Source organism: Procambarus clarkii, chromosome 44 (assembly GCF_040958095.1).
Source record: "Procambarus clarkii isolate CNS0578487 chromosome 44, FALCON_Pclarkii_2.0, whole genome shotgun sequence".
Classification (NCBI taxonomy): Eukaryota; Metazoa; Arthropoda; class Malacostraca; order Decapoda; family Cambaridae; genus Procambarus; species Procambarus clarkii.
This window is the reverse complement of record NC_091193.1, coordinates 19,096,538-19,116,641: the sequence shown is the minus strand read 5'-3', so window position 1 is coordinate 19,116,641 and position 20,104 is coordinate 19,096,538. Positions and strand designations below refer to the sequence as shown.

At 41.2% G+C, this 20,104-nt stretch overlaps 3 protein-coding genes across 3 annotated transcripts; all 3 read left to right on the top strand.

Moving 5' to 3' along the window:
- The first annotated feature begins 9,775 nt into the window (after window positions 1–9,775).
- LOC138350132 (pro-resilin-like) lies at window positions 9,776–11,231 on the top strand. Its single transcript, XM_069300441.1, has 2 exons — window positions 9,776–9,864; window positions 9,991–11,231. The coding sequence occupies exons 1-2, from the start codon at window positions 9,843–9,845 to the stop codon at window positions 11,043–11,045; spliced, it is 1,077 nt and encodes a 358-aa protein (XP_069156542.1). The 5' UTR covers window positions 9,776–9,842; the 3' UTR covers window positions 11,046–11,231.
- A 3,024-nt stretch (window positions 11,232–14,255) lies between these two features.
- Window positions 14,256–15,701, top strand: LOC138350131 (pro-resilin-like). The gene is made up of 2 exons (XM_069300440.1): window positions 14,256–14,343; window positions 14,469–15,701. Exons 1-2 carry the CDS (start codon window positions 14,322–14,324, stop codon window positions 15,521–15,523), a joined length of 1,077 nt encoding a protein of 358 aa, XP_069156541.1. The 5' UTR covers window positions 14,256–14,321; the 3' UTR covers window positions 15,524–15,701.
- A 2,982-nt stretch (window positions 15,702–18,683) lies between these two features.
- Window positions 18,684–20,095, top strand: LOC138350130 (pro-resilin-like). The gene is made up of 2 exons (XM_069300439.1): window positions 18,684–18,775; window positions 18,901–20,095. Exons 1-2 carry the CDS (start codon window positions 18,754–18,756, stop codon window positions 19,953–19,955), a joined length of 1,077 nt encoding a protein of 358 aa, XP_069156540.1. The 5' UTR covers window positions 18,684–18,753; the 3' UTR covers window positions 19,956–20,095.
- The last annotated feature ends 9 nt before the right edge of the window (window positions 20,096–20,104 follow it).

The following is a 20,104-nucleotide window of genomic DNA, read 5'->3' as shown; positions in this document are numbered from 1 at the left end:
TATCAGTTGATTGACTCTCACAGGAACATAGCTCTAGAGTAACGTCTCAAACCTTTTCTCAGATCATTCCCAGATTTTTATTTGTTTTGTTCCTGAAACTCAAAATCGAATTGCTCCCTTCTCGTCCATGCTAGATGATGCTAAATTCATCCCCAGGATGGAATTACTCCCCCCCATCCCCGGGTGAGACCCCCCCTGCTCTATTGTTGTTACTGTAGAGGCCACGACGACCGCAAGAGACCTCCCCCCTGCTATAGAGGCTAGATTATATTCAAATATATCTGAATATATCTGAATATACTGCGCGACATTCCACAGAAAAACAGGAACTACTGAGAAGTCCTCGTTACACACCCTAACAACCTTGCGCGAATAGAAATATCTTTGATTATCTCTGTTAATTTTGAACGAAGCTGCGTGAGAGAATGATCATATTGGCAGCCTTGTGTTAGATCTCATACACTACTCCACAGAGCGCCTCAGGCAACGCTGTACCTCAGGTTCAGACGCCACGGCTCCCCAGCCTCTCTATCACATGGGAGATCTACCAGAGTGGCAGCTTGTCTACCTTACCTCACTCCCTTTACCACCTGCTTGCCAGCACGCACATACGCACACGCACGCACAAACATTCAAGCGCACGCACACATATATCCAGATATTCACACAACCATGAAAGATGATTTAAGAGCCTGTTTGAGCCATTTTTCCTGATCTTATAAAATGCCTTGTCAGATTACACAAGACGAATCCAGCTCCTGCGATCTGTTATAAGAGTTAAGTAAGGTAAGATAATTACGCTTGAAAAGTTACTTAAATTAAGTTCTCAAGTTATTGTTTGCGGTTGTCTTTCTATGAAACCTTTAACTATAGAGGTTAAAGTTGACTTACAGCCACACCTTAGCCATACGTGACCAGAGTTACAAAGATGAACAATGTTATGACATTTAAGTATTAAGATGCTAACAATACTGCTGTGAGTGTCAGGTGTTTGTTTACATGGACCGCCATCTTGGGTGTGTGGCCAGGTGCTCCTGGGTCCTGGTTTGTTTACATGGACCGCCATCTTGGGTGTGTGGCCAGGTGCTCCTGGGTCCTGGTTTGTTTACATGGACCGCCATCTTGGGTGTGTGGCCAGATGCTCCTGGGTCCTGGTTTGTTTACATGGACCGCCATCTTGGGTGTGTGGCCAGGTGCTCCTGGGTCCTGTGGTTTGTTTACATGGACCGCCATCTTGGGTGTGTGTGTCCAAAATATATATGCCAACAAATCAGGTTTATTGCCACTTAGAACGAAAGACCACGCGTTATGTGGCCATGGGAAGCCTCCACCCCGTAAATATAGTGCTAACACTATCTATAAATCGTTATTGAGGGCAACATATGCATGATGATCCGTTGCCATTAGCTTCTGTGAAGTCCTTCAGTTAGAAGCCGGCTCAAATGAATATGCCGCCCCCTCCGTGTTCCCAAAGCACCGATAGGCAAGTACTGATAGGTAGGTAGGTACGAAGCCGTCAGAAACACATGCGAGCAACGACTATCATCTCAGCAAGTCCTGCACGAATTTATTCCATGTGAAGCTCAGGCATGTTGGTGTGAAGGGCAGAGAGGCTGGTGGCCGGTAAGAGCCCCCCTCGACGCCTGCTTCTTGCTCCATAAGACTCTCGAGGTGATGGGCTGCGAGGGGTCGCGGCACGCAACAATACCGGCCGTGTGACACGAGGCCACCAGCCCCGACCTGGTCTGCGAGGCCACACCGGGTCGCTCGCCTCAGGTATCGGTATATATTTACGTCCATACCAATGAGGCATAGATCCCCCCATTGTCTCAGGTTAATGTATTCTCAGTGAGGATTTGATGAGGTCTTGACCTGAATATTATCGGAAAACTGAAATGCGTCGAACAAGATGGGGTAAATGGTCATGATCACGACCATGACCAGTCCGTTGACCCTCTCCCCTCCTCCCACACACACACACACACAGTCCCCTCATTGCCTCCTCAACCTCACACCACTTTTCCCTCACTGCCCCCAACTCTCCCCTCACTCTTCTCCCTCCTAAAGGAGCTCAACCACTTGGGCTGGACGGTAGAGCGACGGTCTCGCTTCATGCAAGTCGGCGTTCAATCCCCGATCGGCCAAGTGCTTGAGCACCATCCCCCCCCCCATCCCTCCAGTCCCATCCTTTGCCAAGTGCCAAGTAATGGCTTATGTAATCGTAATGGCTTGACGCTAGCTCCTGATAGTTCCCTCCCCATCCACCCCTAAAGTTTTATCTCACAATTTAGATGCATAAAAATCTTCTATTCCCATTGCTTGGGTCATTAAGGCTGTCAGATTACGACAAAAAGAAGTGTTCTGGCACACATGGTGAAAAGACGAAGGGGTTGTCTGTGGAGATGTTGACTTAGTGAGTGCCTCCACCCCCTGTTGTGGCAATGGAAACCCTCCACCTTCTGTTATGGCAAGCTTCCCATGGCCTCATATTGTGGCATGGCAAGCCTCCACCCCTCCTACTGCGCCTCCAACCCCTCCCTCTGCTGTGCCTCCACCTCTTTCTCTGCTGTGTTTCCATCCTCTCCCTCTGCTGCGCCTCCACACACGCTCGTCTCCCTGGTAGGATGGGCAGTGTTCTCACACTTCAGTCATCCATTACACGTTAACTAACAACATTATTAACAGCTCACTTCTCTTTCCTGTTTATACCATTCATTTTACGGATCAAGACACAACGTACTGTGACACCCTCCATCTCCAGTAAACCGCCCGACACATCTCCTTTTAGGTAACTTGTACAGGTAAGCTGTTCCTTACAGCTTAATTTGAGCGCTGCCTTGCGGGGCGACCGGCCGTACTCGAGTCCGTCTTACATGGTAACTCTTGGTACCGAGCCTTTCCATGCTGGTAATTTGTTCCACACACTCACCTCTTCCAGGTAACTTGCGCCGCTGTGGCTCTCCTTCTCCGGTGACATGTAGCGGAGAAGACCTTCAGGCCTTCTCAGGTAACTCACACAACTAATATGGCAACTATGGCTACCCCTAAAATTTGACAGAATCAGTCATGTGTCTGAGACCGTGTTAGTAGTTAGTGTGACCTAAGTTTACGTACCCGGTAATGAAGTAATTTCCTTGCATATCTCTCTCTCTCTCTCTCTCTCTCTCTCTCTCTCTCTCTCTCTCTCTCTCTCTCTCTCTCTCTCTCTCTCTCTCTCTCTCTCTCTCTCTCTCTCTCTCTCTCTCTCTCTCTCTCTCTCTCTCTCTCTCTCTCTCTCTCTCTCTCTCTCTCTCTCTCTCTCTCTCTCTCTCTCTCTCTCTCTCTCTCTCTCTCTCTCTCTCTCTCTCTCTCTCTCTCTCTCTCTCTCTCTCTCTCTCTCTCTCTCTCTCTCTCTCTCTCTCTCTCTCTCTCTCTCTCTCTCTCTCTCTCTCTCTCTCTCTCTCTCTCTCTCTCTCTCTCTCTCTCTCTCTCTCTCTCTCTCTCTCTCTCTCTCTCTCTCTCTCTCTCTCTCTCTCTCTCTCTCTCTCTCTCTCTCTCTCTCTCTCTCTCTCTCTCTCTCTCTCTCTCTCTCTCTCTCTCTCTCTCTCTCTCTCTCTCTCTCTCTCTCTCTCTCTCTCTCTCTCTCTCTCTCTCTCTCTCTCTCTCTCTCTCTCTCTCTCTCTCTCTCTCTCTCTCTCTCTCTCTCTCTCTCTCTCTCTCTCTCTCTCTCTCTCTCTCTCTCTCTCTCTCTCTCTCTCTCTCTCTCTCTCTCTCTCTCTCTCTCTCTCTCTCTCTCTCTCTCTCTCTCTCTCTCTCTCTCTCTCTCTCTCTCTCTCTCTCTCTCTCTCTCTCTCTCTCTCTCTCTCTCTCTCTCTCTCTCTCTCTCTCTCTCTCTCTCTCTCTCTCTCTCTCTCTCTCTCTCTCTCTCTCTCTCTCTCTCTCTCTCTCTCTCTCTCTCTCTCTCTCTCTCTCTCTCTCTCTCTCTCTCTCTCTCTCTCTCTCTCTCTCTCTCTCTCTCTCTCTCTCTCTCTCTCTCTCTCTCTCTCTCTCTCTCTCTCTCTCTCTCTCTCTCTCTCTCTCTCTCTCTCTCTCTCTCTCTCTCTCTCTCTCTCTCTCTCTCTCTCTCTCTCTCTCTCTCTCTCTCTCTCTCTCTCTCTCTCTCTCTCTCTCTCTCTCTCTCTCTCTCTCTCTCTCTCTCTCTCTCTCTCTCTCTCTCTCTCTCTCTCTCTCTCTCTCTCTCTCTCTCTCTCTCTCTCTCTCTCTCTCTCTCTCTCTCTCTCTCTCCTCTCTCTCTCTCTCTCTCTCTCTCTCTCTCTCTCTCTCTCTCTCTCTCTCTCTCTCTCTCTCTCTCTCTCTCTCTCTCTCTCTCTCTCTCTCTCTCTCTCTCTCTCTCTCTCTCTCTCTCTCTCTCTCTCTCTCTCTCTCTCTCTCTCTCTCTCTCTCTCTCTCTCTCTCTCTCTCTCTCTCTCTCTCTCTCTCTCTCTCTCTCTTGCCCCTATGCATACCATTCAGATATTAGCTCAACAGGTTTATAACAAAAAGTTCAAGTGCGTACACAATAAATATCTATACAAAATATCTATACAAGGCCCCTGCACACAAGAAGACTGGTACACACACACACACTAACGCCCCGTCTCCACACAAAGCTGAATGCATACAAAACAAGGCACAATGCATGTAAAACACGCCCCGTTATATGCATGGCAACATTCACTTAAGTATAATTACGAGCCAGAGTGGCCGGCAGGTCCTGTGAGGCAACGCTCGCCTGGGCGCGCTATAATGACCTGTTCCTTCAGGGCGAAGGAAGTTTAAATGCAAAAAGTATAAACAAACACAAGATAATTAACTGATGAACACTGTTGCGTTCATCACGAAGCTAAGGAGCTGTTAAGACGGCCACTTAATATTACAGGAAGTAGCACTTTGCAGAGAATTAGTAACTTACCGGGAGTGGGCAGCCCTGCCTGTAACTTTAACTGTAGTTGTGTTACAAGGGATTTGTTACCCATCTGAAACAATATTTGTGATTATAAGTGTGTCACGCGTGTGTGTGTGATGGTCTGGACACTTTTGGATCAGGAAGGTTATTAAGGCCACCACAATAGCTTGATGATCCAATCTGTCCTATTACAAAGAACGTCGCATTTTGCTCATATGCGTTACATAGGGCCAAAAATTGCCGTACTAGAAAATGGAAGCGGTTCGCGAAAGTGACGTACTGTCCCGTTTTCTGTTTTGGGTCCTCTGGTAGGTTAGGAGAGGACACTTTAAATTGACCGTTTTTTTGACGTCGGGAAATCTTAGGAGGACGGGTTGTATGACCAACCAAGAAGTATACAACATGCTTCAACATAATCCAGAACTAAAGAAAACGCAAAGAGTGTGTGAAATTCAAGTACATCTTTCCGTGTATATAATCCCTGTAATCATATCGCTGATGATTACAGGTATTATACATAAATGTTCTTTACATATGACTTACAACTTAGATCCAATTTTATCGGATAGAGTTTCATTTGATTCCTAAATTCGTAGCGCACCTTTCTAAATGCTTCGCCCACGACCTGTAAATGGTTGATACAAATGGTTCAAGATCTCACGGAGAGAACGGTGATATTTAACCTATCCTAGTTCTAATTGTTCACAAAGTTATATCTTTTAAAATTCTTTATTAAAAATTCTTTACTTTCAATACCTTTATTCATGAATGCCAGTTAATTTACACAAAATTACAGTACATTATTTACCTGAGTCATAATAATTATATATATATATATATATTTGATATGACAATGTCAGACCACGGAGGAAAAATGAAACAGGAAATTTCCTTAAGTACTTTCGTATATTGAATACATACATCTTCAGAAGGTCAATATACGAAAGTACTTAAGGAAATTTCCTGTTTCATTTTTTCCTCCGTGGTCTGACATTGTCACATTCTTAATCACGTGTTTATTTTCGTGATATACACATATATATATATATATATAACTTTAGAACACTTTCCCACCAGGAGACTCGAACCCTAGCCAGCACAGAAGCCTTCCAGCAACTGGCATAACAGGTACGCCTTAACCCTCTGCACCACCACTCAGACCCTTAAAAGAGATGGTAATTTCGGAGTATTTAAATAACCCAAAGATCAACACACACTTTGTGTTGATCTTTGGGTTATTGGCATATATATATATATATATATATATATATATATATATATATATATATATATATATATATATATATATATACGATTTAAATTTAGTAGTTACAATTATCAGTGATTTAAAAATTATTGTAATTATTGCTGGAGTGAACTACAGAAAAATATTAAAGTTGACCATTAAAGTTCACCTTCTTAAACTTGCAGGGGTAACTGATTGATTATGGCGACCGTCACAGTGGGTCGGGGCTGGTCCCTATGCTCCCCTTTAATGGGAATTGGCCACTATTTCCCCTTCATAGTTTGAAGTTGATGACGTGTTCGGCCTTGAGTCCATTGAGCTAGATCATACGTTCAATTAATTATTTCTGCATTCTGATCGTGAGGTATAAAACTGATGTTCTGATAACAGATTTGCATCGTGGAGGCTCTCAACACTTATATGTTGCGACATTTTTGGTTACAGTGATGAATATAGTGTGTAGTGAATATTGTTACAGTAGTGTGTAGTATAGATGGTTACAGTGATGCAAGTCATGGGAGGTATCGGAGGCTACAGTAATGAAGGCAGTGTATTAGAAACGGCTACAGTAATGATGGTTCTGTGTGGTGAAAATGGTTACAGTGATGAAGGCCCATGTGTAGTGAAAATAGTTCCAGCGATGAAAGTCGTGTGTAGTGTAGCTGGCTACAGTGATGAAGATCGTGTGTAGCGTAGCTGGCTACAGTGATGAAGATCGTGTGTAGCGTCGACGGTTGGTGATGAAGATCGTGTCTAGTGTAAATGCGGCGTTCCTCTTTCACCGTAGCTACGCCAAGTACCCCAGCTAGTGTATCACAAAATTAGGAAAATGATAAGACAATTTGAAGGAGGACTAATGTAAACTAATTATACCATGAAGGTATATATATATATTTGCACATCCTCAACATTTAACATCAATAAATTTTGAAGCTAACCTGGATTAGAATAACTCTGAACACAGAGGTCATGCGACCCACAACTGGATTTAAAATTCTTGTTAATAAACAATATATTTGTGACAGTAATTCCTTCATAATTGCAGATATCCGGCTGCGGGGGGGGGGGGGGGTGTCTCCCTGGGGACCAGCTACGCTGTTACGTCACTTATTCTTAAGTTATATTTCCTATCAGTCAAGTTGATATTTCACGAAACGCGTGAGTGCCCACTAATAAGTAACAGCCTGAAAACAAAGGAGCTGGTAGCGTTTGCTGGATGATTGTGTGATTCCCTTCAGAAAAAATGTCTTTAATTTGTTAATTATGTCTTTAAGTGTGGGTGTGGACATCAGACCAGGTGGAAAGTAACAATGAGTGCGAGGATGGACGCCCAAGATACGTCTGGAACATGTCCTCTCATTCACAGTTCGGCTTACCCAGGTCAGCACTCAGTGCTACAGTTCACATTCATGCCAACATCAACTTAAATAACTCAATTTTCTAGAAAGTATCAATGTGACGAGTTTCACTCAATGATATTTGTTGTGACATTCAGGTCTGACACAAATTTACAAGTTGGCCGTTTGAGGATATAATGCACTCCAGATACTTTTCAGACTTAATTACTGATAACTCTCTTCCGAACAATTTTAGTTTAAGATCTGGATAGCAAGAGTTCAGAGAGTTGAAAACAACTAGAGCACATATGGGCAGGGTTGAACGTGAAGTTGTATTCAGCACAATATATTCTACGTATTTCTAATATATATATATATATATATATATATGTATATATATATATATATATATATATATATATATATATATATATATATATATATATATATATATATGTCGTACCTAGTAGCCAGAACGCACTTTTCAGCCTACTATGCAAGGCCCGATTTGCCTAATAAGCCAAGTTTTCTTGAATTAATATATTTTCTCTAATTTTTTTCTTATGAAATGATAAAGCTACCCATTTCATTATGTATGAGGTCAATTTTTTTGTATTGGAGTTAAAATTAACGTAGATATATGACCAAACCTAACCAACCCTACCTAACCTAACCTAACATATCTTTATAGGTTAGGTTCGGTTAGGTAGCAGAAAAAGTTAGGTTAGGTTAGGTTAGGTAGGTTAGGTAGTCGAAAAAACATTAATTCGTGAAAACTTGGCTTATTAGGCAAATCAGGCCTTGCATAGTAGGCTGAGAAGTGCGTTCTGGCTACTAGGTACGACATATATATATATATATATATATATATATATATATATATATATATATATATATATATATATATATATATATATATATATATATATATATATATTAGTTTCTTCAATGACACCAATAAATTCTAAATTTCACGCCTGATATACAAGTTTCTAAACAATCCTAATATACTCAGCAATCACATACAACGGAAGAGAAAATGCTCAACATCACTTAGGATTCAAATTGAATCTCACTCTCCCACTCATTTCTTCAACACAGTCTAAATTGTCTGTTCACTTCACTGGTTATCATATAAGGTACGGATTGCCTCCCACCTTTCGATATACACCTACACTTTCAATGTCGAAAGAATAAAATGACAAAGAATAAAACGAGACATCCAAAAGTATCGGAGGAAACACCGTAACACATATACATGTGTATATGAAAATATGTGTCACTTTATTCATGAAATCTAATAAAATGTTGTACTTAACACCAAAATGTTGTACTAACCACCTTAATTTATAAGATTTAGATTGTTACCTTAGTTTAGGTTAACAGTAATACTGTATTAGGTTAAGATATTACGTGTATTAGTTTTAAAATATCCAGATATTCCTTGTAGTAAACTTTAGATAAAAAAAGATCGTGTTACTAAATATTATAATTCTTTAAGCTAATGAAGTGTTATAATCACACTGCATATTATATATCAGTATTGTTATATCTGTATTATATAAAAGAAATTCTTCAAAATAAATTGTTAACTAAATTTTGTATTAGTTTGTGTTTAATTTTTTTTAGCTAATGATATGATACAATCAGATTAAACTTCACAGGTATCGTCCCTTAATCTATTTTAGACAACAAATAATACAATTGAAGCATGCAAATCATTTTGGCAATATCCGTGTATATCCTGGTATTGCGTTCTTGTAATACAAACAATCCAGGTAACTGGTAACTAGCGAGAGATTAGCAGGCACGACAAATTGTATACTTTAACTAAATGCATTTAAATATTTACTGAACTGATAATAAGCCAAATAAAACACGAAATCTAAAAGCAAATATAGATTTAGCACTGATGGAAAATTATAATTTCCTGTCAAACGTTAATACTGCAGATATGTTGAGTAATTTACTTTCAAAAATGTGTATTTTGTATCAAGGTATATTACCGTAGTTTACATAGTGTTTCCATATAATAAATGTGTTTTCTAAACGAATTAACTTACGTTACAAGAACAAAATCAGATATAAGAATCCGACGAAACGATGCGCACTACAACTTCAATTGACCTTAAAAAATTCAGATCATGAAAGAGAGTGAGAGGTCTATGGGTGGCACAGGGAGGTAGGAGAGAACTTTGAGTGGGCGGAGCTTGGTGAGCGCCTGGGTATAAAGGCGAGCCTAGCGCGCTCCAGCGATGTATTCAAGCAGCTCCTTCTCTGGTTGACTGTTCGCTCCATTCCTCTTTCTTGTTCATATTTCTACTGACCAACAAACATGAAGGTTCTGGTTTTCATTGGTAAATAAAGCATATGTTCACTGCAATGATGATTCTTTATATAATGAAATTTGGGGGGAATGGTTAGTTTATTTTGCAAAAATATTCAAATTTTACACTATGAAAAGCAATATTTGTCTCTTACAGCCCTGCTGGGATTGTCCATCGCTGACAAGCGACCTTCAAATAGTTACGGAGCCCCAAATGGAGGTTTTGGCAACGGGTTTGGCGCCTCTAATGGAGCCCCAAGCAATGGTTACACAGCTCCAGGAACCAATGGCTTCGGAACACCTGCAAGTAATGGAAACGGTGCAGCCTCAGGCAATGGGTTTGGACAAGCTTCAAGCAACGGGTTCGGAGCTGCCCCAAGCAATGGATACTCAGCTCCCCCAAGTAACAGGTACGGTCCCCCAACAGGTTCCTATGGACTAGATGCCGAGCTGGTTGCTCTGCAGGAGAACATCCCCGGTGGTGGCGTCCCCGGGGAAGACTACCCTGTCTTGGCTTCTCCACCAGACACTGGCTTCTCCTGTGACGCCCAGGCAGTGGCTGGCTATTACGCCGATACCGACCCTGAGGCCCGTTGCCAGGTGTTCCACATTTGCCAGGACCGCGCCGTCAGACGCCAGAAGGACTCCTTCCTGTGCCCCAACGGTACCATCTTCAACCAGCAGTACCTGGTGTGCGACTGGTGGTTCAACGTTGACTGTTCCCAGGCTGAGAACTTCTACTCCGTAAACGAACTCATCGGCGTCGTCCCCGACGTTGGCTATGGTTATGGTCCCGCCACCAACGGCATTAGCAACGGTAATGGTAACGGTGGCAGTTATGGAAATGGCAATGGAGCCAACGGAAACGGAAGGAACGGAAATGGCGTAAATGGAAGGAACGGTAACAATGGTTACGGTTCCAACGGCAATGGAAGAAATGGAAATGGTGCTGGTAACGGCAATGGCAACGGTGTGAATGGGAATGGTGCCAGCAACGGATATGCTAATGGTGCCAACGGCAACGGAAGGAACGGAAATGGCGCAAATGGAAGTAACGGTAACAATGGTTACGGATCCAACGGTAATGGAAGGAATGGAAATGGGGCCGGTAACGGTAATGGTGCCAATGGCAACGGTGTGAATGGAAATGGTGCCAGCAACGGATATGTTGCTCCATCTGCTCCCTCCGCTGCCTATGGAACTCCATTTTAAAATGTCCTTCTTTGTCTCTTGTCTTCTGTCACTTGACTGTCTCTCTGCTACAATCATTTGAGTCAGGAACGAGCTACACGTTGACTTTGCACTTTTGTAAATATTTATACGAATGACAATTTAGTGTGATTTGTCAATGAACGCCTTTAAATTATATAATAAAAGTTTCAAATGCTGAATATAAAACTGTATCAATTCCCGTACTTAGTTTCTTTGAAAGTTTACTTGTCGCATTCAAGCGTTCGTTAGGCTACTAGCCACATACTAAACGATGTCTTCTCCAGGCTTCAGCTCAGCTAAAATTAAAATCTTCAGTAAGCAGTGTTATGTTAAATTGAATACATAACATGGTCAACTATACCCAAATATAGTTTATGTAAATTAAGATACATTAACCCTTATTGAAACTACCAAGGATCGAAAAAGTTAAAGTTCATACAAAATATCCATAAAAAACTTGATTATAAATTTATGTACAAAGACCTCCTGCAATTCAGTGCCCCATGAACGCGTCCTTCCTCAAAACGTTGACTAAATGCTCGTTGATTATAAAGTGGATTAGACCACTTTAATGGCTTAATTGCTAGGCAACAGTTATACATTAAAAAACGATTTATTCAAAAGAATGAATACAAAGAACACAGGAGTAATGTATACATTGTACGTACAGGAGTTACACAATCTATAAAATCACTATTAAGCAAAGCTTTTCGGGCAACTTCACGCCTGAACAAGTGCTAACTCAAGTGTACATAATTATATATATATAAACATGAGACTAAGAAATAAGCCGAGAAGTGAGAAAACAAATACTAATAAACATCAGCTCCTCTATGATCGTATAATACACCAATTCCTAAACAGTTTATGTATTAGCAAAAGACCTTCCTTCAGTGTATAATAATTTATTGTTAATACATAAATTATGTACTGAAAAAATATCTATAACTAGCGGACCTTATAATTATCATGTGAGGAGGTTAGCCTAGCCCTCTCCGGCGGCCTCAATAAAGCTCTCAGTGCATGTGTGTCGAGAAGCGATTATACCTAGGTGGATATAATCCCAGAAATCATTCCGTCGATTGAATACCAACTTGATGGGGGTTATGGGAGTTTTACTCCCCAAGCCCAGCCTTTGGGTTCTGGAAGGTCTTCTACTCCCCAAGCCCGGCCCAAGACCAGGCTTGACTTCTGAGAGCTTTCTCGAACAGGCTGTTGCTTGAAGCGGCCTGCATGCCCACATATCCACCACAGCCCGATTGCTCCGGCACTTGAAGAAAACTATCTAGTTTTCTCTTGAATATATTCACGGCTGTTCCGGCAATATTTTTTATACTCGGTGGGAGGATGTTGAACAACCGTGGACCTCTGATGTTTATAATGTTCTCTGATTGTCCCTATGGCACCACAGGCTCCTCACTGTGAATGATTAGTACATGAGTACTAATAATGAATGAAAAACTTTACATAGGACTCAGAACTATGTTCAAATTTTCCCGAGCAAATTTTCACAACTTTAAATTCGAGGCGCCTCTCTCGTAGTGTTCATTCACCCTCGAACTGTAAATACAAATAACTATCATAACACTTAACCTAGTCCTGATTGTACACAAAATAATTTATTATGTTATAAATGATGGTTTACAAAATACTGTTTGATTGTACAGTAAGAAAAATTAAAAATGCACTATTTAGACAGTCACAGCTTACACCAGCATATGTTTAGGCTATGCTCGTCTCAGTGGTGGTCGACCCCAAAATGCATATTCTTACATTTTTCTTCTGTATTCAAATGTCTCAACCATCTTCCTGATGAACCATCTTGATGATTATCAGCTCATGACTACCCAAACTTGTGTACTATCCCCACTAGTTAAAATACATGTTATTATACTAATTTCTTCATTTAGCATTTGTAACTGCTGATAATTGTATTATGAATTATCTGTTTATGAACTTAAAAGGTTAATGCTAAAATAATGTTCACTTTGAAAATCTTTCATGTTCAACTCTGATGTTAGTGTCTGGAGTTATCTGTACTATATCTTCCAGTACACCAGTCATGCTTCTAAAGTAAGACAATGTCCGCTTCCCACAAGAAATTAATAAGAATACTATTAATTAAGAACGAACACACTATATTGGTCCACTCTATGCTTGGCACTAGCTGCTAGTCTTCATTGACACAAAATATATGATAAATGTCACTATTTGCATACAATTATATAAACAGTTTAATATACTCGCCAGGTACATACACCAGAAGAGAAATACTTTATACTACTCATTTGTGTCACACAGTCTAATAGTTCGTCCATTTCTGGGGTTGTCACACATTGCACGAATTCCCTCTCAACTTTCGTAATACACCTACACTTTTGTTGGTTATATAAATTATCAAACGATACATTGAACATTATCTAAGGAAGCACCGTGGCACATATCTATGAGCGTTTCTAGATTATTGTCCTTATTACTGTAATCTAGTAAAATATTAACATAGCTCGCTTTAATTTTTAAGATTTTTATTATATATACGTATTTAATAAATACCGTATTGGGTTAAGATGTTACTAGTTTTAACCGCTAGATAATAGTTTGTTATATAAGCAGAAAAATACATCAATATTCGTCATTATAAATTCTAGATAAAGAAATAAATATTGCGTTAGTATATATTATGTTTTTTAGCATAACAATTATTGTTTACAAGATGCACGTGACTGCATCAGTATTGTTACATCAACAGTGTTTTAATTAACAAAAAATATTCTTCATAAATTTGAAAATCAAACTTTAATGACAATTTCTTAAATTCTTGTAACTGATGATGTTACAATCAGATTACTCCTAACAAGTGTCATCGCTAAATCTGCTTTAGGCAACACATAGTCATACTAATTACTTCCTGAAATTTGTATGTTGCATCATGGAATGTTACCGTAGCTACAAGGCATTACTATATAATAATAACAGTGTTTTGTACGCGAATTAGCCGCAGTTACTAAAACAAATTTAAATATTAGAGGACAACGAAGTAGTGCACACTAGCTCCTACTTCGAGTGACCTTAAAATTTGAGATCGTGAGTGAGAGTGAAAGGGCGATGGGTGGCCGAGGGTGGAAGGAAGATAATTTTGAGTGGGCGGAGCTTGGTGAGCACCTGGGTATAAAGGCTTGACTAGCGACCTCCAACATCGTATTCCAGCAGCTTCTTCTCAGGTTGACTCTTATCTCCACTTCTCTCTCCACTTCATATTTCTACTGACCGACAAACATGAAGGTTCTGCTGTTTACTGGTAAATAAAGCATATATTCATTGCAATGTTGATTCTTTATGTTGAAATTTTCGAGGAATGGAAAGATCATTTAGAAAAATCTTGAAATTTTTAACTATTATAAGCTATATTTATGTCCATTACAGCCCTGCTGGGATTGGCCATCGCTGACAAGCGACCTTCAAATAGTTACGGAGCCCCAAATGGAGGTTTTGGTAACGGATTTGGAGCTTCTAATGGAGCTCCAAGCAATGGTTACACAGCTCCAGGAACCAATGGCTTCGGAACAGCTGCAAGTAATGGAAACGGTGCAACCTCAGGTAATGGGTTTGGACAAACTTCAAGCAACGGGTTCGGAGCTGCCCCAAGCAATGGATACTCAGCTCCCCCAAGTAATAGGTACGGTCCCCCGACAGGTTCCTATGGACTAGATGCCGAGCTGGTTGCTCTGCAGGAGAACATCCCCGGTGGTGGCGTCCCCGGGGAAGACTACCCTGTCTTGGCTTCTCCACCAGACAGTGGCTTCTCCTGTGACGCCCAGGCAGTGGCTGGCTATTACGCCGATACCGACCCTGAGGCCCGTTGCCAGGTGTTCCACATTTGCCAGGACCGCGCCGTCAGACGCCAGAAGGACTCCTTCCTGTGCCCCAACGGTACCATCTTCAACCAGCAGTACCTGGTGTGCGACTGGTGGTTCAACGTTGACTGTTCCCAGGCTGAGAACTTCTACTCCGTCAACGAACTCATCGGCGTCGTCCCCGACGTTGGCTATGGTTATGGTCCCGCCACCAACGGCATTAGCAACGGTAATGGTAACGGTGGCAGTTATGGAAATGGCAATGGAGCCAACGGAAACGGAAGGAACGGAAATGGCGTAAATGGAAGGAACGGTAACAATGGTTACGGTTCCAACGGCAATGGAAGGAATGGAAATGGGGCCGGTAACGGCAATGGCAACGGTGTGAATGGGAATGGTGCCAGCAACGGATATGCTAATGGTGCCAACGGTAACGGAAGGAACGGAAATGGCGCAAATGGAAGTAACGGTAACAATGGTTACGGATCCAACGGTAATGGAAGGAATGGAAATGGGGCCGGTAACAGTAATGGTGCCAATGGCAACGGTGTGAATGGAAATGGTGCCAGCAACGGATATGTTGCTCCATCTGCTCCCTCCGCTGCCTATGGAACTCCATTTTAAAATGTCCTTCTTTGTATCTTGTCTTCTGTCACTTGACTGTCTCTCTGCTACAATGATTCGAGTCAGGAACGAGCTACACGTTGACTTTGCACTTTTGTAAATATTTATACGAATGCCAATTTAGCGTGATTTGTCAATGAACGCCTTTAAATTATATAATAAAAGTTTCAAATGCTGAATATAACTGTATCAATTCCCGTACTTATTTTCTTTGAAAGTTTACTTGTCGCATTCAAGCGGTCGTTAGGCTACTAGCCACATACTGAACGATGTCTTCTCCAGGCTTCAGCTCAGCTAAAATTAAGATCTTCAGTAAGCAGTGTTATGTTAAACTGAATACATAACATGGTCAACTATACCCAAATATAGTTTATGTAAATTAAGATACATTAACCCTTATTGAAACTACCAAGGATCGAAAAAGTTAAAGTTCATACAAACCTTGATTATAAATCTATGTACAAAGACCCCCCCCCCTGCTATTCAGTGTCCCATGAACGCGTCCTTCCTCAAAACGTTGACTAAATGCTCGTTAATTATAAAGTGGGTCAGACCACTTTAATGGCTAGGCAACAGCTATACATTACAAAACGATTTATTCAAAAGAATGAATACAAAGAACACAGGAGTAATGCATACATTGTACGTACAGGAGTTACACAATCTATAAAGCCACTATTACGCAAAGCTTTTCAGGCAACTTCACGCCTGAACAAGTGCTAACTCAAGTGTATATAATTATATATACATGAGACTAAGAAATAAGCCGAGAAGTGTGAAAACAAATACTAATAAACATCAGCTCCTCTATGATCGTATAATACACCAATTCCTAAACAGTTTATGTATTAGCAAAAGACTTTCCTTCAGTGTATAATAATTTATTGTTAATACATGAATTATGTACTGAAAAAATATCTGTAACTAGCTGACCTTATAATTATCATATGAGGAGGTTAGCCTAGCCCTCTCCGGCGGCCTCAATAAAGCTCTCAGTGCATGTGTGTGTTGAGAAGCGAGTATACCTCGGTGGATATAATTCCAGTAATCATTCCGTCGATTGAATACCAACTTGATGGGGGTTATGGGAGTTTTACTCAGCAAGCCCGGCCTTTGGGTTCTGGAAGTTCTTCTACTTCCCAAACCCGGCCCAAGACCAGGCTTGACTTGTGAGAACTTTCTCGAATAGGCTGTTGCTTGGCGCGGCCTGCATGCCCACATATCCACCACAGCCCGATTGGTCCGGCACTTGAAGAAAACTATCTAGTTTTCTCTTGAATATATCCACGGTTGTTCCGGCAATATTTTTTATACTCGCTGGGAGGATGTTGAACAACCGTGGACCTCTGATGTTTATAATGTTCTCTGATTGTCCCTATGGCACCACTGGCTCTTCACTGTGAATGATTAGTACATGAGTACTAATCATGAATGAAAAACTTTACAAAGGACTCAGAATTATGTTCAAATTTTCCCGAGCAGATTTTCACAACCTTAAATTCGAGGCGCCTCTCTCGTAGTGTTCATTCACCCTCGAACTGTATATACAAATAACTACCATAACACTTAACCTAGTCCTGATTGTACATAAAATAAATGATTATGTTATAAATTTTGGTTTACAAAATACTGTTTGATTGTACAGTAAGAAAAATTAAAAATGCACTATTTAGACGGTCGCGGCTTAGAGGAGTATACCAGCATATGTTCTGGCTATGTTCGACCCCAAAATGGATATTCTTACATTTTCTTCTGTATTCATATGTCTCAACCATCTTCCTGATGATTATCAACTCATGACTACTCAAACTAGTGGATTATCCTCACTTGTTAAAATACATGCTATTATACTAATTTTATCATTAAGCATTTCTAACTGCTGATAATTGTATATTATGAATTATCTGTTCATGAACCTAAAAGGTTAATACTAAAATAATGTTCACTTTGAAAATCTTTCATGTTCAACTCTGATGTTAGTGTCTGGAGTTATCTGTACTATATTTTCCAGTGATACACCAGTCATGCTTTAAAGTAAGACTGTCCGATTCCCACAAGACATTAATAAGAATAATATTAATTAAGAACAAACACACTACACTGGTCCACTCTGTGTTCGGCACCAACTGCTTGTCTTCACTGACACAAATAAATGATAAATGTCACTATTTGCATACAGTTATATAAACAGTTTAATATACTCGCAAGGTACATACACTAGAAGGGGAAAATACTAAATACTACTCATTTCTGCCAGTCTAAATAGTTCATCCATGTCTGGGGTTGTCATACATTGCACGAATTACCTCTCAACTTTCGTAATACACCTACACTTTTATTGGTTAAATAAATTATCAAACGGCACATTGAGCAGGATCTTATGAAGCACCGTGTTACATTCCTAAGAGCATCTCAAGATTATTGTTCTTATTACTGTTATCTAGTAAAATATTAACATGGCTCGCCTTAATTTTTAAGATTTTATTATATACTTATTTAATAAATACTGTATTAGGTTAAGATGTTACTAGTTTCAACCGCTAGATAATAGTTCGTTGTATTAGCTGAGAAATAATATCAATATTCGTCATTATAAATTCTAGATAAATAAATATTGCGTTAGTATATATTATATTTTTTAGCATAACAATTATTGCTTACAAGATGCACGTGACTACATCAGTATTGTTACATCAACATTGTTTTAATTAAAAAAAAAATCTCTATAAATTTGAAAATCAAACTTTAATAACAATTTCTTAAATTCTTGAAACTGATGATGTTACAATCAGATTACTCATAACAAGTGTCATCGCTAAATCTGTTTTAGGCAACACATAGTCATACTAATTACTTCCTGAAATTTGTATGTTGCATCATGGAATGTTATCGTAGTTACAATGTATTACTATATAATAATAACAGTGTTTGGTACGCGAATTAACTGCAGGTACTAGAACAAATTTAAATATTTAAGGACGACGAAGTAGTGCACACTAACTCCTACTTCGAGTGACCTTAAAATTTGAGATCGTGAGGGAGAGTGAAAGGGCGATGGGTGGTCGAGGGAGGGAGGAAGGAGATAATTTTGAGTGGGCGGAGCTTGGTGAGCGCCTGGGTATAAAGGCTTGACTAGCGACCTCCAACATCGTATTCCAGCAGCTTCTTCTCAGGTCGACTCTTATCTCCACTTCTCTCTCTCTACTTCATATTTCTACTGACCGACAAACATGAAGGTTCTGCTGTTTACTGGTAAATAAAGCATATATTCATTGCAATGTTGATTCTTTATGTTGAAATTTTCGAGGGATGGAAAGATCATTTAGAAAAATCTTGAAATTGTAAACTATTATAAGCTATATTTATGTCTTTCACAGCCCTGCTGGGATTGTCCATCGCTGACAAGCGACCTTCAAATAGTTATGGAGCCCCAAATGGAGGTTTTGGTAACGGATTTGGCGCTTCTAATGGAGCTCCAAGCAATGGTTACACAGCTCCAGGAACCAATGGCTTCGGAACAGCTGCAAGTAATGGAAACGGTGCAGCCTCAGGTAATGGGTTTGGACAAACTTCAAGCAACGGGTTCGGAGCTGCCCCAAGCAATGGATACTCAGCTCCCCCAAGTAATAGGTACGGTCCCCCGACAGGTTCCTATGGACTAGATGCCGAGCTGGTTGCTCTGCAGGAGAACATCCCCGGTGGTGGCGTCCCCGGGGAAGACTACCCTGTCTTGGCTTCTCCTCCAGACACTGGCTTCTCCTGTGACGCCCAGGCAGTGGCTGGCTATTACGCCGATACCGACCCTGAGGCCCGTTGCCAGGTGTTCCACATTTGCCAGGACCGCGCCGTCAGACGCCAGAAGGACTCCTTCCTGTGCCCCAACGGTACCATCTTCAACCAGCAGTACCTGGTGTGCGACTGGTGGTTCAACGTTGACTGTTCCCAGGCTGAGAACTTCTACTCCGTCAACGAACTCATCGGCGTCGTCCCCGACGTTGGCTATGGTTATGGTCCCGCCACCAACGGCATTGGCAACGGTAATAGTAACGGTGGCAGTTATGGAAATGGCAATGGAGCCAACGGAAACGGAAGGAACGGAAATGGCGTAAATGGAAGGAACGGTAACAATGGTTACAGTTCCAACGGCAATGGAAGAATTGGAAATGGTGCTGGTAACGGCAATGGCAACGGTGTGAATGGGAATGGTGCCAACAACGGATATGCTAATGGTGCCAACGGTAACGGAAGGAACGGAAATGGCGCAAATGGAAGGAACGGCAACAATGGTTACAGTTCCAACGGTAATGGAAGGAATGGAAATGGTGCCGGTAACGGTAATGGTGCCATTGGCAACGGTGTGAATGGAAATGGTGCTAGCAACGGATATGTTGCTCCATCTGCTCCCTCCGCTGCCTATGGAACTCCATTTTAAAATGTCCTTCTTTGTCTCATGTCTTCTGTCACTTGACTGTCTCTCTGCTACAATGATTCGAGTCAGGAACGAGCTACACGTTGACTCTGCACTTTTGTAAATATTTATACGAATGACAATTTAGTGTGATTTGTCAATGAACGCCTTTA